Genomic DNA, 18,714 nt, shown 5'->3' with positions numbered 1-18,714 from the left:
AAATCTTGAGTGGTTTCTGTTTTTCAAATGGACCCTTACTGATACACTAGGTAAATATTTAAAGAGACAAAACAACATATAGTTTTAACAGTTTTGGCCTATAAAGCAAGAGAAATAATTGGGAAAATCCTAAGTTATATATTATACTTTAACCAAAAATCAAAATCAGTACTAAGAAATTAGCAGTAAATAATAGAAATAGAGATTCAACAGATTATCTACTTTTTGCATAGAAGAGAAAACCATGTGATTCTCTTTTTTCTTGGAACAACTAGTAAGTGTTCTCTAGTCTAAGTGGAATATGTATGATGCCAAATATCAGATGAGAAGAGTAGAAGTAAGCAAACTATATTTCATAAGAACAAATAAACTATTGGAGGTTTGAATAAGTAAAGGTTTTCAGTTTTCTTTTTTTTTTTTTCTTTTTGAGACATAGTATCATTCTGTCACCTATGCTGGAGTGAAGTGGCACAATCTCAGCTCACTGCAATCTCTGCCTCCCAAGTTCAAGTGATTCTCTTGTCTCACCCTCCCAAGTAGCTGGGATTACAGGCGCCCACAACAACGCCCAGCTAATTTTTTATATTTTCAGTAGAGATAAGGTTTCATCATGTTGGCCAGGTTGGTCTCGAACTCCTGACCTCAGGTGATCTGCCTGCCTCGGCCTCCCAAAGTGCTGGGATTATAGTCGTGAGCCATCATGCCCGGCTTCAGTTTTCTTTTTAAGAGCAGCTGTTAATATAACTTGTTTTTCTATATTTTGAAAAGAGAATTCAGATAGGCCAACATATTATAATTACATATACATTATCATGAGCAAAGGTAACTTTTACTGCACAAAAAATTTTTAAAAATTTAATGCAGCCATGACAATTAATAACATTTCCACCAGGACATATTTGCTTGAATGAATAAATGAATGACTTTAGTAAATAGACATGCCGTGATGGGGAAAACAAAAATCAGACATTTTTTGTTTGAATTTTCATGGAGGTAGTTTTATTTTTACATTTTTTTCATAAATGTGTCCCAAGGAATTACTGTTATAGCACAGGGCTATACCTATGCCACTTCCAAGTTCTCTTATAAGAAAGAAGATTGTATCAGTTGAGTAGATTCAATTTTTGATTAATTTTTTTTTTTTTGAGATGGAGTCTCGCTCTGTCGCCCAGGCTGGAGTGCAGTGGCATGATCTCGGCTCACTGCAACCTCCACCTCCCAGGTTCAAGCGATTTTCCTGTCTCAGCCTCCCAAGTAGCTGGGACTACAGGTGCCCGCCACCACGCCTGGCTAATTTTTGTATTTTTAGTAGAGATGGGGTTTCACCGTGTTAGCCAGGATGGTCTCCATCTCCTGACTGCAAGTGATCTGCTTGCCTCAGCCTCCCAAAGTGCTGGGATTACTGGCATAAGCCACCATGCCCGGCCCATTTTTGATGAATTTTATGCAAATATAAGATAAGAGAGATGTGTTTTAGGCCCTCTGATGCTTGAGATCCAAATAATCTTCAGAAAGTTCCATTACAATTCAGTTATGAGTGTAATGAGAACAAGAGCCATGTTTCTGATTAGAGTCATGGAATCATACAATTTTAGCTCTAAAAAAGGAATCACCTTTGTTACTTTGTACAGTATGTGTCAGAAAAAATTATTGCTGAATAGGTTGTATATATAAGAAAATTAGGCTTATGATCATAATTTTAGTAATTTTAAAACAAAAGGGACCATACAAATCATACAATTTGACTCTCTTGTTTTTCTACCAAAAAAACCCCTGAGATCAAGAAAAATAAGTGATTCAGTCAGGGACATGGAGCTCAGGGTTTTCTGAAGTTGGGGTAGGTGGCACATTACTATAAACAGAGTTACATTAAAATAAGGAAAGTTTAATTTTAAGCATAGGTTCAGCCTACTACCCATAATGCTTTTGAACTTTAGAGAATGCTAGGAGACCTGGAGGAAATATACATTCATAAATATATTGCCTTATGAGTCATAGACCAAAGCAAAAAAGAAAACATCAACCCCTCAACTGTACCTCAACCGCTTCTACTCCCTTCCAAGTACCCCCCACCAGCACGACAGAACAGTGTAGATTCTTTTAATTCTTCATTCTTGGAACAAAAGTAGTGCTGCTTATGACTTTGCAGCTGGAGAGACTAAAATTCTGAGCAAGTAAAAATCTAGAAAGTGCAGTGGTGTGTTTTCTCTGAAAAATTTATTTCTTATTGCTATTTTTTGGCTTGTCTGGAGTTCTATGAGTGAAAAAGAAATAAAAGGTTGAATATTAAATGCTGTCTTATGTTGCAATACTTGTTAACAATAAACTATAAAAAAGACTATAAAAATCTAATTTAGACTTTATTAAATATATTGAATTTAAAGGTTGTTTTATGTGATAAATAGTAACTGTAGCTTTCTGTTCTTGTAAAGATGGCTTTATTGAACTATATTTAAGAGATTAAATTTTTTTAAAAGTTTTTTATTAAATCCACTGATGAATTAAAATGAAATGTCAGTATATTACTGTGTGTAAAGAATGCACATGTTTTTGTATATTGCTTTATTCACTAGGTAATATTTTTTATGTTGTAAGAATGGCTTTTACAGTATATCAAAGAATACATTCAACATGTTGAATGAAAGTAATAATTTTATATCTATAACAATAGAAACATTTGTTGCTGAGTTAAGATTAACGTGACTTCATATACATTTATATTTCAGGCTACCTTACTAGATTTTGGCTGGAGAAGTGCATTTAAAGAAGTGTCTCTTCCCATGGCGCACTGCATAGTAACTGAAATTGAAGGTTTTTCCACAAAAATTCTCCAACAGGAACAGAATGAAAGGTCTTCAGCTGTGAGCTATGCTATGAACCTTGTAAATGTCCAGCAAGTTTGGCAAGACTGCCATATGTTTCCTGAGGAGGAACAACCAAAGAAAATTGGAAAAGCAAGTATATAAAATCCTTTCAAACTGATGACTGACATGATGGGATTTATTTTAGTATAAAGCATTGCAAAAAGAACCTGTAGATCAAATGGTGGAGTCCCTTGGCAAATACTTGGTACTTGACCCAGTACCAGTTTTCTTCAGTGGTATCCATGGGCCACTGCTGCCTAAAAGGACTTACACCTGATGCTAACTTGTTGCTCCATGAATCTAAGGCAACCAAAAAGGGGCCTCTGTGACTTCATGGGGAGCTGGGAAACCCTGGGAAAACCACCTGTCTTGATTATACGTTTGAATGACTCCAGGAAAATTTAGGAGGTTGAAGGAAGTACTGTCTTTTCTAGCTTTGGGCACTTAAAAAAATCTTCATTAACACCTTAATGAGCTTTTCATCTCATTAGTATCAGTCTTACATCTCCATATGTGCTTTGAAAGTCACAGAACATACTGAGAAAATAGGAGGTAAATACAGTCACTTGGCATTAAGTCCAGAATGAGTTCAGCAACCTGTGATTGGGATATTCCTTTTTTTTTTTGAGACGGAGTCTCGCTCTGTCGCCCAGGCTGGAGTGCAGTGGTGCGATCCAGGCTCACTGCAAGCTCCGCCTCCCGGGTTCACACCATTCTCCTGCCTCAGCCTCCCGAGTAGCTGGGGCTACAGGTGCCCGCCACCACGCCCAGCTAATTTTTTTTGTATTTTTAGTAGAGACGGGGTTTCACCGTGTTAGCCAGGATGGTCTCTATCTCCTAACCTTGTGATCGGCCCACCTGGGCCTCCCAAGGTGCTGGAATTACAGGCGTGAGCCTCCGCACCCGGCCGATTGGGATATTCTTAAAAGAATTTTTGAAGATGACCTCCTTATTCTGCCACTTCACCCTAAGGCTCCAAAACAAGGAGTTCCCTAGAGTCCCTAGGGAACTCTGTTGACTGATCTCATGTGGAGACAGGCTTTACTTTTCCATTCATCACACCTCCCTTCTGCCATTAAGAAAGAGAAGATACATAATAAATAGTGAAAGGCTAGACTCATCACTTCTAAAAGTTGCTGACACCCTACCAATAAGAAGATGCTACATGAAACTGTTTCTGATTATTCTAGAGTATTTAAATTACACTGACATTTATATGTGGCATTTAATTTGAAAAAAAAAAAAAAACCCTTTATGGCAATTTAGCAAAAGAAAATTAGAATAAGTTTAAAAAATAATGCAAACATTAATATCAAGGATACATATTTTCTGAGTACTACTAACTACAGATAAAGGTACTGTCATGTATAGCTGGTTCATGAGTTTTTCATAATGTCTGTCTGGTAAGCATAAGGTTTGAAGGTTATATAGAGAGAAGCATTGTTTTGGTATTTCCTTATTTGACATAAAACATTTAACTTTCTACAACTGAGAAATCGATTGTTACAAAGCTGTGTCATTATATTTATGTTTGATGCCAAATTCATTATTTAGGAATTTGGCTCCACTGTCCATAAATTACTTGGTGCTGTCAGAATACAAATAACTCAGTGCCACATTTATTTCTCCCTAGTTTTGTTCTGACATCATGGAAAAACTTGACACCGTGCTTCCACTGGCTCTGGCATGCAGAGATGATTCTTTTCCGGAAATTAGAGCAAACTTGGTGGAGGCCTGTTGTAAAGTGGCAACAGCTGTCCTGCAGAGACTGCAAGAGAGAGCCAAGGAGGTTCCTTCCAAAGCACCCCTGAAAAACCTGCACACATACCTCTCCACGGCAGTGTATGTCTTCCAGCATTTCAAGCGATATGATAATTTGATGAAGGAAATTACTAAAAAGTGAGTGTTGTTTAAATTAAGTTGATGGCCATGTTTGAAGAAACGTGTAATCTTTGTATATCACAGGAATGAAATTTTGGTAATAAGATTTGAGAAAGAGAAAGTAATAATTAACATGGTGAATTATTTTCATTTGTCTTAACTAGGAAATATCAAAAAGGTGGAGCATGGGAGATATTAAACTAGATACGTAGATAGTAAGAAAGGTACTCTCTCTAAAGCCACACTCAAAAGACCCATGCATTTTCTGCACCCTAACCCAGCGCAACTATTTTCTGCATGTTGTTATTACATGAATGAACACACCCTTTTGTTTTGTAAGGTGCATTATACTGACCACACTGAAAAGGAAAAATAAACTTGTTGTCTCATGGAGCGGACTTAGAAAATAAATTCATTGTAATCTATTCTAATGATCAATGTAAACATATTTCAGGACAGCCATTTAGTAATAAAGTACAATATTTGAAGAGGAAGCATCTGGCAGTCTGATTTTCATGTATTTGTAGTCTAAAACTACAGTATGTTTTCTGTATAGAGAGAAAAATGACCACAGGTATTAATTATCACATGGCCTTTCTTGTTGCCCTTACACTGTCTAGATATAACATGGCTGCTTGCAAAAGAAATATGTAGACGTAGCAGTCCTGTGTGACCCCAAGAATCTATTCTATATTCTTTATCCAGCCTTTACAGTCCATTACTTATGAAAGAAAGCAGTGTAATATTCATAGCTAAAGATAAAAGTAGAATAAATTTGGCTTGATGTAGGGTATAACTGATATTTCTTTAATTCTCATAAGTAGTCAGATGTTGTGATTCAGGCTTGAATTTATAAACAAAATGTGCCAGAAATCATTTTATTTAATATTTCTGTAGAATTTTAAAAAACAGTTTATGAGATAATTGATATCTACAAAATTACAATTTTTAAAAATAAAGACTGTGTTTGTGGTACATTTGATAGCTTTATAAAAGTTGGTTCTGACAAGTGCATGTTGTTCTCTAGTAATAACAATAACCTAATGTCTAAATAATGCACTGATCTCTAATAATAGGCTTACAAAGAATACTTTCATTTTTGAATGATGTATTGACAATACAGTTTGTCTCAAGTTGAAGTGCATATTTGTAGAACAGCAGATGTACGTTTTCAAAGGGCTTGCGAAACAAAGACCAGCCTTTTTTTTTTTTTTTTTTTTTTTCCCCCTTTTTGGAAAGTGAATGTGGATGCAGACTTCAGCATTAAGAGGAAATGAATGATTGATATCTAATAATCAAAACCATTTGTAGTACTGGAGATTGTTATCTCCTACTGCACAGGCCTTAAATCTCTGTCTCTTTGATCATTCTCTCTGAACAGACCCATATTCCTGGTGCCTGTCCAACGATATCAGGAATTCATCAACACTCTACAGTTTCAAGTTACGAACTACTGCGTCAGAGTTTGTGCTACAAGCATTTTACAGGATGCTGAGAGCCACCACTGGGATGACTACAAAGCTTTTTATGAGGTGTGAAGTTAAGTTTACTATCCCTCCTTTTTACACAAATATGTTTTACAGCCTACCTGCTTTCTGGCTAATTAGAAACATGAGCTTGGCATTACTGATACACGAAGACTGTTAGGATAATATTTTTAAAATATTGAATTCATACTTAGGAAAAACACTGTTTTTAAAAACCTGAAATAAATTAGACATCAGAACTCTCCTTCTGCTTAAAAGTAAAAATAACTTAATTTGAGCTGCAATGTTGTGCCGTATAGTCGGAATATAATGGGACACGATGAAAACTCAAAGAGATAACAATGCCAAAATGCTACAACCTTGTATTTTTTCCAAAGGGACCAGTTAGTTATGGATATCCTTGCATTTTTTTTCTTGTTATACATTTCCATATGTGTTTGATAAATACCTTTTATTAAGCAGCTTTATTCTTCGTACTTATTTTTTTCCGTCTCATTGTATGTTCTTATGAGTATGCTTTAAAACCCATCTGAGGCCGGGCGCAGTGCTCACGCCTGTAATCCCAGCACTTTGGGAGGGTGAGGCGGGCAGATCACTTGAGGTCAGGGGTTTGAGACCAGCCTGGCTAACATGGTGAAACCCCATCTCTAGTAAAAACACAAAAAATTAGCTGGGTGTGGTGATACATGCCTGTCTGTAATTACAGCTACTCAGGAGGCTGAGGCAGGAGAATGACTTGAACCCGGGAGGCGGAGGTTGCAATGAGCTGAGATCTAGCCACTGCACTCCAGCCTGGGTGACAGAGCTAGACTCTATCTCAAAAAAAAAAAAAAAAAAAAAAAGACCCATCTGATCAGTTATAGCTTACCTGTTTTCATTTAGCCCATGTTTTGAAATCCCAAATTGAAGCCTAATGATTCCCAGTGCAACCAAACCCAGGATCAATTAAAATTATTCATCGTCAAGCTTCATTAGTTTCCCTTCACCTAAATCTCATTGATTATGCACAGACCACAATATTTGAAATTCCTCGAACTTCATTCCAGGGCAGGGTGAAACATTTATAATATCTTAATAAAAGGTAATCAGGGTTTAAAAAATTTTCAACAGCCATGCCCAGTTTCATTAACTTTTCCATTTTACCCTTTCCTCTAGATTGAAGTTTGTGACTTTCATTTTCTTGATTGTCCTAATCACTATAGAGTATTGAGAAAACAGAGTGGAGTTTTATTCAACAGAATCGCTCCTGTCACCTCGCATGCACTGGAGGTTCCTGTGGTTTGATTTATGCCTGAGTTATTATCATAATAAATGTTACTACAACAGAGAGGAGCGGCTAATAAGAAGCTCTCTTAAAGGACTTTCCACTTTTTCTAAGGCCATTTCATCTCTCATTCAGAGGCCCTTCCCAGAGAGTTTTTCTCTTTGCAAGAGCATCCATATAGAGTTTTCCAAACCTGACATACTTCAAACAGTCATGGAAGCAGCGAGCAGAATGAGAAAGAGAAAGTGGTATGGTGCAGCTGGTAGCCTGAGATAAGAATGAAAGTATTGGTCTTCCCCTCTCCTGGCAGCATCATATTTTCCTTATTTGCCTTGAAGTAAACTGAGTGGTTGAAAATGAATCCTACTCATGTTTCAAACTATTTCAATATGTCAGTGTACTACTAATGAGCAATTTTATATGATGTTTTACATGAAGGACAGGTATCATCTCACTATATGTTCAACATAGGGGTATTATGTTTCCTTTTATGCAAATTGGGAGCTAGAAGAGTCGTACAGTGTAAATAAGTGGATGCATTGAGAACCTGTTATTGAAGTTACCAAGTATTTTAAAAACCAACAAATTACCATGTAACATGCAGCTCTTAGATCTTATGACAAGGCTTTAGCTTCAAAGACAGAAATAACGAGATAGTTACCCTGTGATTACATGGTACTGTAGCTTCCATATACTTACATGGTCAGTAGTTACAATTTAATTGCAGAGTTAGTGGTGGTTATTTATTCTCAGAAAAATAAAGTGATACTTTTTTTAATGTATCAAAAATAAGAACCTTCTAAAAATAGCACTGATTTTAAACTGTTTTGACAACTGGCGTATCTGACATGGTTTTTTTTTGTTTTTTTTTTTTTTTTTTTTTTTTGAGACGGAGTCTCACGCTGTTGCCCAGGCTGGAGTGCAGTGGCGCGATCTCGGCTCACTGCAAGCTCCGCCTCCCGGGTTCCCGCCATTCTCCTGCCTCAGCCTCCTGAGTAGCTGGGACTACAGGCGCCCACCACCGCGCCCGGCTAATTTTTTGTATTTTTAGTAGAGACGGGGTTTCACTGTGGTCTCGATCTCCTGACCTTGTGATCCGCCCGCCTCGGCCTCCCAAAGTGCTGGGATTACAGGCTTGAGCCACCGCATGGTTTTATCTTGCTTACTGCACCCCTTTCTTCTGCTCTCCCCATTATTCCAACTGATTTGTGAAACAGAATTGGTATGTTTTTGGCAGGCCTGCTTTGAGAGGGAAAAAGATGATATCTGCCTGACTGGGGGTGAAGGGTAGGATAGAGATCTCAAGGGAACCTATCGCCATGTGCAGAGCATAGTAAAGAAATAGTAAAATAATTTACAAGATATGCAGCAATATTTGCTCATGTTTTGTGATAGCAAGTGAGATCTAGATACATTATTTCCATTTTCTAAACTGTCAGCTTGAGAGAGTCAGAGTTCTGTATCTCTCTGATGAGGTGCTGGTCACGATGGCACAGTGGGTGTTCAGATTACATGTTTAAAATTAAGCTTTTAGGGTAGTTGACATCTGTTCAGTTTTAGGAACTTGTGTTTTCCAATAGTCAAAGAATAAAGAATTGTCTGTTCAAAGATAATATTGAGTGGCTTCTATAATAAAGCCCAGCTGCTTGTTTCCTGATATATAATCTAAATAAAAGCTCACATGTGTTTACATTACAGTGGGTCTGCAAAAATAACAGATGTTTACTAGCAGAATACTTTTGAAATGACAACAAATAAGGAAACAGGTCAGAAAAATAAATGAATCACATTTAGTTTAATGAAAACCCTTGCGTACATTGAAGTTGTATGAATTTAAAAAGAATTGTTAGAACAAAGACCTATTTGAAATATTTTAAAGTAAACATGAAGTTTATAATTTAAAAAGTCTTAAAATGAGTATTTTTTTACTTTTAAGAGAAGAAATCTGTGTGCCTAAAGTTACTTTTATTTTCTAATTTATCTCTAAAGGGTAGCTATTGAAGAAATTGGTTTTTCATATTTTGAAGAATATGAGAAATCATTTTGATCATGTTGTAGTAAGAACTCACCCATTTCCGTGGGCAAAGTTAGTGTAAATCATTCATGCTAGTCACTATCAACTGGAGTCAGTTTTGCTTAAATTTACATGCAACACAAAAGGTATAAGAGAATCAGGCATTCAAACTCCTTTCTTAGTTTAAAAAGTATTCATCGAAACACACAACAAAGAAAGCATAAAAAACTATAATTTTGCTGCTTCATCATTAATTTTGTAATTTCTTTTTTCTTAAAAAGTTTAGATGCACACCTTATTAGGAAATCAGAAGCCAGTGGCCAAAGTCCCCTCCAGTTTGAGCTCGACTCTGACATTTTAATGCCCAAGTTTCTTACCCAAAGAATACAAATTCTACTCATTTATAAATGCCATTTGAAAGTCAGTAGATAATGACTATAAATTATTATTGTTTCGATGGCTGCAGAAGATATTAGTAATCAAAGAAACTACCAGAAGAGTAATACATAAAGAAAATACTAATGGGAGTGTCTGCATAAGAAATGATCACTTTTGGTATAAGAGAACAGCAGATTTTTTTTTTTTTTTTTTTTTTTTTAACATGACATTTGCCTGACAAATACAGATAGTGGGCAAAGCAGAAATTTTAAGTAAAAGATAATCACTTGGAATATAATAGGAAATTTTACTAGTTTAACTTCTGATATATTAACATAATCAAGATAATGCTTGAAGAATGCGTTCTAATCTTCCTATTTCAAATAATCATTTGATCTGATTTAAAGAAAATGGGGTGAAACTACTGGCATACCTCCCTGAGAGTACGTGTTACCTGATTAATGCTCGTAAATCACTTGAGGCCACCCTCTTCTTTCTGCCTGTTCCCCTTGGCCTTGGCCATTGTTAGTTCTTCCTCTGCAGTCAGAAAATTTGGCACACAGAAGAGATCTGTACAGGGGTGGAAAGGAATGAAAATATGACTCTTTAAAAGTACAAGGTGCCATAAAAATACTAAGAAATGATGATAATATGTGCCTAGGCTTTAAAAAATCTTGTAAACTCAGACTATTGTGATATCTGCTTCTAGTATTGTTATTTAAATACCATAGGCAAAATAGCCTAATGTAATGATCTTCGATAGCTACCCATTCCCCTTGGTTTCAAGAATGTTCCTAAGAATGCAGTATGCAAGTTTATTTTTACTCCTGTCACTTCATTATAATGTGAAATCTGAAACATTTATAAAATTACCTCAATGATACTAATAGGCTCAGAAAAATATACCTACTGAAATGATTCAAATAGATTTTAATTTTAGAAGAATCAGTCCACTATCTTAAACAAGCTACCATGGTTTTTTCAGCAACTACAAAGCTAGTTGTTTAAAAATAAATTTTAAACCCTAGGCTAGGTATAGGTAAATCAAGGCTATGCTAGGCTAAATGTTTGTGATCTGGATTTGCACTAGAATGTCTAGTCTCATAATTGAAATAAAACATCTGTTCCTTTGTCAATAAGGATGTTTTACATCTTATCAAAAATCTTTGTTGGTCTTCTAGTGTGTCAAACTCTTTAGCTATTTCCTTTCAGCCTGAACTAATTAGGTTCATAGGAAGCAAACTGACATTTTAGAAGATGTAATTCTATGGTTTAACGTTTGGTGGCTTTGCCAGGGTGAAAGATGTTCCTTCTCGATCCAGATGTGGCATTATTTCTGCTGGGCTCTTCGTTACGATCTCTGGACCATTCTGCCTCCTAAGTTAGCCCAGGAGATTCTAGCAGAAGTGCTGGAGAAATCTTTGGGTCTACTGGCCTCCAGATACACTCGGGCCCACCCCAGCCGCAAAAGAACTCCACAGTTAAGGTAACTGAAGTTCTGAAAAACATTGCTTTTCAAGAAAACTTTTCATTAGTTGGGTATAAAGCAGAATTCGGAATCTCATGACATACTCCTTATATATTTAACATGTTTCTAACATCTGAAAAGAAATCATATTCTATTCTCCTGAGTTATTTAGGTGGAAATATGAAACCTGAATCGAAATAAATTTGTTCTTTTTATTCCTTAAAATTGTCTATAGAATCCACTTGTTTCTAAAAAAATGATTCAAGGTGTCTTATAATCGAGGATATAGATACACAAATGTTAATAAGATAAAAATAGAAAATTAAGGCCCTGAAATTGATACCAAAGCATCCATGCTGTGATGGAGCAGTCAGTTTGACACATTTGATTTTGAACTTCTAGGCAACCAGGGGATTTTAGTTGTTTTTTGTTAACCCTTTAAATATAGAAGCTTATCTTCATTAAGAAAACCTAATTATTTTCTTCCTAATATATTCTAATTATTTTTTCCTTTTATTTTCACTATTTGTTACTAACAGCCAGTTCAACAAAATGTGAAATCACAGAAAATGAGGAGCAACAGTCACTGAGTATTAAATAAGACTGAATTATAGTACAATTCTATGAGTTCTCTAGGCAATGAATGTATGAATTGTGCTTACATCACTACAATGGTCTTGTATGTATATGAAGAAAAGGCTTTTGTTTTGTAAATATTCTGTATAATGTGATTCAGACCTTTTAGGCAGAATAATCTTTTTTCAGATGTATTTTAGGAGGAACCTACGGACATGGGAGTCTTTTTTTTTTTTTTTTTTGGCAGGAGGAATCATTTCCTGATCATGTTCTTGTAAAGCGTGCTGCAATTTGAAGGGCATTTAGGTCCTGCTGCAGTGTTTCATAAATATGGTATTTTGCACAGGCTGTTTTGAATTACTGACTAGACTTTTTTAAAAAATTGAACTAAGAATAGATGGAAAATTCCTTTTGAAAGCAAAGAATACCTTCGCTCTTTTCCTTATATAGCATAAATCACTTTTGATTATGAAATGGCAAGTCATTATGTGAAATCAGCTTTACTGTTAGCTCATGAAATAAGTAGAAATGGGTAGTATATTTAATTAATTAACTGTAGAATAGAGACTTTTGGTTTTTATTTTCTGGGTGGTTGCATAAAAATGCCATGCAATGTTAGAATTATTGCTTCTAGTTTTTGTAAGTAAAATCTATAAATATTTTTATTTGACTGGCTACTCCTAAACCACCATTATTATGGAAATCAGATTGTGTATGTGTGTTTCTACATATATATTGGATTAGAAATTGTTTATCTAGCAATTAGAAAAAGCATATACAAACTAAAATTAAACCTTTATAAAGACTATTATTGATTCTTTTAATATTCCAGTAGCCTTCAAATGTCACATAACTAAGCCATATATATGATTTACATATGTGTCATATATTATTAATATGTAATATTTATTATATAATAAATTTGAAGCCAAAATGTCATTTTAAAAGATCCTCAAACTTGTATTTTTCTTATCATTTCAAAATTTTCATCTTCTGTTTCTTCAACCCTGAATTTAAAACAAAACAACCAAAAAAAGGAAACTAACTTAGGTCTGTTCAATTTAGTTATGTGCCAAAATAATAATTAAAGAGATCTTTGGGTCCCTATTAAAACTCAAGAAAAATGGAAACAAAGAAAGAAGTCTATGAATAAGATAAATAATACAGCATATTTTCCACAAATTTATTTAATATTAAACATTTCTGAAACTATAGGCTTCTCGATTTGAGTTTCGTTTGTCATTTCTTCTTATCTCCCACTTGCTGGGAGAACGTGCTACCAATCTTGTAACTTTTTTTTGACAGTTTGCTCATGAGTGAGGAGAATTGTTCTGCCATGAAATTTTAACCTATCATACACACATATGGAAAATAGCAAATTTTTCTTTTCATCTAGCTTCTCTTTGACTCAGTGTAATTTCCGGGATGATCTCTTGAGTTTCTTGAACAGAATCCTAATAATGTAAAATAAACATTTTTTAAAAGCACTCCTAAAACGCTATTACAGAGCTCACCATCCCTAAAGATAATGGTATTGTGGGTCATCTAACACCTAGAAATTCAAAGAGTATCTATCTTTGATACTTTCTATTTGGTTTAGATCTCTGAAGCTCTGGTATCTAACTGAATTCTTCTATTCTTACATATGCTTAGTACAAGAGATATGAATTAAAGTGCCTACCAAGCAGAAACATTATTTTGTTTAACATGATTTTCTCTTCTTTCTTTCCAACAGACTTGATGTCACAACCATTTTGATATGCACTGAGAACATGTTATGGTCCGTTTGTACATCTGTACAGAAACTTTTGAATCCTCATCAGCATACAGATGATAAAATTTTTAAAATTCATACCCATTGTAATAATCTGTTTACAACATTAGTCATTTTGACTTCACCATTAACAGAATTGTATAAGTAAGTATCAAATGTATTTTCCTTTTAGCTATTATGATATATAATAATGTGATTAACAAGTTATTTCCATAACACTTATTGAATTATGTGAAGTTACAAGTAGAAATCTTTAGAAGTGCATTTTTGATACTGTGAACTGGGCCATTTTATAAAACTAACACCAACCAATAGAGTTTCATAATTCTCAATGCAATTCAGTGCCCGAAAATGTGTTATGTCTCTATTGGTCAACCCCATTCAGCTGATAAAGCTCTAATATAATCAGGAACATTTTTAGCTTCACTATTTGGGTTGTTTAAATGATCAAATTATATTGATGGCCTGATAATCACAGTGATTTTTTGATACTTTATGAAAAAGAAAACTATATTTGAGATATACCTCAGCTAGCAATGGCAAATGGAAATAGAAATAATAATTACATTTTTAAAATGTGGAAATATTTTACTTAGCTCAACAAATAAGATTTAGAAAAATCTAGAAATGTGGAATTACTTTGATTTCTGGTTAATGCAGTTCAAATCTGTAATGTTATAGAGGAGGTTAGAATATGTCTTATCATAAAACATTAATACCATTTTGTTTATATCCTCCTCCAAAATTGTCACTTTTATTTTTTAACCAAATAATTATATCTTCATGGGTAGTAAAAATTTCACATGTCTATTTCTAAGGATAAATCAGGTCAAGTGTTTCTTTGCATAACATTCTGGTAAAAGCGATATACAAATCTTAATTTTTAATAAATTTTGACACATTTGTATTAGATATTCTAAAAGAATTAACAGCTTTTATTTCGGCTTCACCTACTCTGACTTTCAATAAACCTATTGTTTCCAGAGTGTTCCTTCTAGCAACACACGTTGAGAACTACTTTTAGAAATGGAGAATTCTTTCAGAAAGGGGAAGAAACAGTGAGATAAATCACCATACGGTTGATATTATGTACATAATGGTTCATAATCATAAGAAGCTCAAGTCTGAAGCCCATAATAAATCCTAGGAAACTAAACTGATTTACCATAGATGAAAAAATTGCTATGCTCTCAGTTCAATGGGTCATTTCATCTAAGAGGAAGGCCCTGTGAAAATCGGGAACAAAGTTGACAAATTTCATGGATTGGTCATGGTGAGCAATATTGAATTTCATGCTTTGTCACAGATGAATTGATAAATTTTAGCCCCCCAATGCATTTGTAAAACAAATAAATTATTACCAAAGATTGCATATTTTAATAATAATGTAACATACATTCATTATTGTTAACCTATGGCTTTTTGATACATTTTTAACAACTATGCAAGTACTCAAATCTCTATGATTTGTGCATTAGATATTGCACTGTAACCTCATTCAGCAAATTTAAATTGCTAATTTCAACCAGGATTACAGAACATTTTACGCTAAGCACTGCCTCTGGTTTTTCTTAATATAAAACATAGATAGCTATATTGCTTTGAAGCATGAACAAAAATCTAGATATACTTTAATTCTTTTAAAATATTTCTCAGTTCAAAAAATTTCAAAAGTTTTATCCATTTATGTTTACTTAAATGTCATGATTGTTTTCCTAGACTACATATCTAATCTTTGAAATATACTTTGTTTTGTATTGACAAATGAAATCTACAGGGCAGCATGTTCTTTGCCAATTAGAGAAAAATATATTTGTGTGTTGCAAGAACTCTATAGACTTATTGGGCTTTTTTACACATCCAAGATATGAATCCATCATACTATTAGCATATTAGAAAAAATTGTGAATCTCACATTAAAAAATTAAACCCATTCTTTGAGGAATTGGTGAAAAGTAGCAATCAGATGTTAATAGTATTGAATTTTTATAAACGGTACCTGACATTTGTCACTCTACGTGATATGCCCTTTTAGAAGGTGACTGCCTTTATTTCAAGTAGTTCTGACAGATGAACTGAATGTGTTTTCCTTTCTGAACTTAGCGTAGGACCACGAAATCCCTGGACAGGAATACATGATTTTAAAGTCTTTTCAGGAAGAAGGAAACCTGTTTGCAAAAATATATGTTCTTTTTTAACTCGCCTTTATAGATTTCTGTTAGAATGTTGTAAAAGGAGTACTTCAGCTTTGTTCTCCAGGAAAAGGAACATGCTGAAACAGAAAATATTCACCATGTATTTTCCAAAGTGCTTATCACTTATATTTCTTTCATAAAGGCAGTTAAACTGCAGGTTCCGAAGCATATTCACATACATGTTCATACACATCCCCACCCAGTGATTTCATATGTTGCATTTTGGATGCGTAGACTTTAGTTTTAGTTCATGTGTAGCAGGTTAAAAATTAATTACTAGAATTTTTGGGTAAATGCAATTCAGTTTCAATTCGACAAATGTTGTTGCCTCTCTAGCCCCTATGATTAAAGATAAGGGATGCAACAATGAACCAGATTTAATATCTGCCACAAGTAATTTAAGAAAAGACGATGATATTTTTTATTTTAAATTAAAATAATATTGTCCTCCCTAAATCTATAATAAAAGGTAGAATTAGATAATGAATTTCATATGTATATCTAATGTCTATGTCTATATTTATCCAAATGTTTTGATGTGTTATACCAAAACTCCTAATAGTAGAAACTTTTTGAAAGCTGGCTATTTCAACATTTAATAAGATGGAAGTGTGGGATTTCAATACAACTGCCAACAAGTCATGCAAAAGATAGGGTCATCAGAAATATACCCAAAGGTAGATCACTAAGCCAAGGAATAGCAGCCTCATCTTGGGGTCCATTTGTTGTCACTCATAAGGCTTTTTTAGTCACCAAATTCCAATGCTCTGTCTATAGTTCTGTTTCAAACTAATGTTAGGGCTTTCGAGGTTATGGCCTTACCCTTTGTTTAAAAAGAAACTATTTCACTGTCTCTCAGAAAATAAAATAGGCCTTTGCTTTTCCTACCTCAGGAATGACTGGCACACCTTGGAAAATAGGCAGGTCCTCAAGTTAAGCATAGAATATGCTTATGTGAAATGTTGAGCATATGGTCATATGGCCCAACAATGAAAGTATTATGTCCACACAAAAATTTGTGTAGGAGTGTTCAAAATGTTATGTCCGTACAAAAATTTATGTTTCAGAATTTTTCAAAATAACACAATGAGAAAGCAGCCAAATGTCCATCAACTAGTGAATGGATACATAAAATGTGGCATATCCATACAGTGGAATATTATTCCGCAATAAAGAGGAATAAAGTGCTAATATGTGCTGCCACAGGGATGAACCTCAAAAACATGCTAAGTGAAAACAGCCAGACACAAGAGCCCACATATTGTTTGATTCTATTTATTAGAAATGTCCAGAATAGGTTTATCCGTAGAGACAGAGAGTAGATCAGTGGTTACCAGAGGGTGAGGGGAGGAGGGAATGGGGAGTAACTGCTAATGGATATAGAGTTTCATTTGGGAATAAAATATTCTAAAATTAGATACTGATGAAGGTTATGCAGCTGCATAGTATAACCATCTATATAGTATATATATAGTATAAACCATCTATATACTTTAAATGGGTAAATCTTATGGTATATGAATTATACATCTCAATAAAGTTGTGAAAATGAATATAGACTGAATGGAAATTTAAACATACTTAAAATGATTTTTTTTTTAAAAGGTATCTGGCAGAATGCAAAATTTTCCAGAAAGTGAAGTTTCTTGTCTTAGTCATTTTGTTTAGGTTTAATGACTCCCTTTATCCACCTTCCTGTAAACATTATTTTAAAAGGGAAATCTCATTTTTAAAAAAACACAAAATTAAACAGCTTTATGTGTCATCCTAATAAGGTTAAAATACTCCAAAAGAGCCAGTCATTAAATTTAGAGAGGGCTGCTCCCAGAATATTCGACTGGCTGACTCCTGGTGTACCCCGAGGTCCAGTCTTTCTCTCTCTCCACCTCCTGTCCTCAACCTGCCCGTTGGCTGTCTACCACCCACAATTGCTCTTCACAGATGGCCCTTAAAACTCATCCTCCTTTTAACTAAGCAAGGTCTGGTAATACCTTTTATTCATTCTTTCTTTCTTTTGCCATGTATTTACCATGTATCTACTATGGGCCAGTTATTCTCTAACATCCAGTTATCATTTGCTAACCTCAAAGAGTTATTTTCATCATGAGAAATTCAAGGCACTTAAATGTCACTTAATGACATTTAGGCAACAACTTATAGTCTCGGGTATAATGCCGGTTTTTGAAAGCGAAGCAGCGACTTAGAATTCTGTTTAAAATCTTGAATTCAGTATTCATAGGTAGTTGTCTGTGATTCTAGGGCCATCAGAAAGGTTCACATGTCCTCAGTTATCTCGAGCTTTCCAGGGCTATCTTAGTTATTCAGTTTCACATTAATTCTGCCTTGTCTAAGGTTGTGGTCTTCTATTGGTATGATTTATTGCATGCCTCCAGTGGCCCAGGCACCATGGCAGGCACAGATGACTCAAGAAATCTAACCTGACCCTCCACTCGCATAGAGCTTACATCCTTGGGCTACCTTAATTCAGTCATGGAGGTTTATTCCATTAATATCATATTATGAGACCTGTTTCTCCTGCGGGGGCAGCCAAAACAACATGACACAAGAGAAGCATAAAACCCAGCTAACTCTTTTTAGCTCATCAGTTCTTCTCACTTTTGATGTGTATTGGTTTTTATCTCCTTTCAGCATCTGGCTAAATAAACCCAAAGACCTGATCAGTTTTGTTAAAGAAAAAAGGAATTCTGGCAACATAGGTGTAGATCAGAGAACCCAGAGAGAGTGAATCTAGGACAGAGTGCTGGTGTGGTCAGCAAAGAGGCAGTATAATGCTAAGGCAAGGAAGGGGCATG

General features: G+C 34.7%; 1 protein-coding gene across 8 annotated transcripts in view; it reads left to right on the top strand.

Annotated features, from left to right (window-relative positions):
* Positions 1-18,714, top strand: part of KIAA0825 — a 473,908-nt gene that overhangs the window by 135,853 nt on the left and 319,341 nt on the right. For all 8 annotated transcript variants that reach the window (XM_078004985.1, XM_015140426.3, XM_078004982.1 and 5 more), the window contains 5 exons: positions 2,727-2,954; positions 4,498-4,763; positions 6,127-6,277; positions 11,184-11,374; positions 13,668-13,850. In XM_078004985.1, coding sequence (XP_077861111.1) covers positions 2,727-2,954; positions 4,498-4,763; positions 6,127-6,277; positions 11,184-11,374; positions 13,668-13,850 — 1,019 coding nt within the window. The remainder of the gene's footprint in view (positions 1-2,726; positions 2,955-4,497; positions 4,764-6,126; positions 6,278-11,183; positions 11,375-13,667; positions 13,851-18,714) is intronic.

Source organism: Macaca mulatta, chromosome 6 (genome assembly GCF_049350105.2).
Source record: "Macaca mulatta isolate MMU2019108-1 chromosome 6, T2T-MMU8v2.0, whole genome shotgun sequence".
Classification (NCBI taxonomy): domain Eukaryota; kingdom Metazoa; phylum Chordata; class Mammalia; order Primates; family Cercopithecidae; genus Macaca; species Macaca mulatta.
This window is presented reverse-complemented; position numbering and strand designations above follow the sequence as displayed.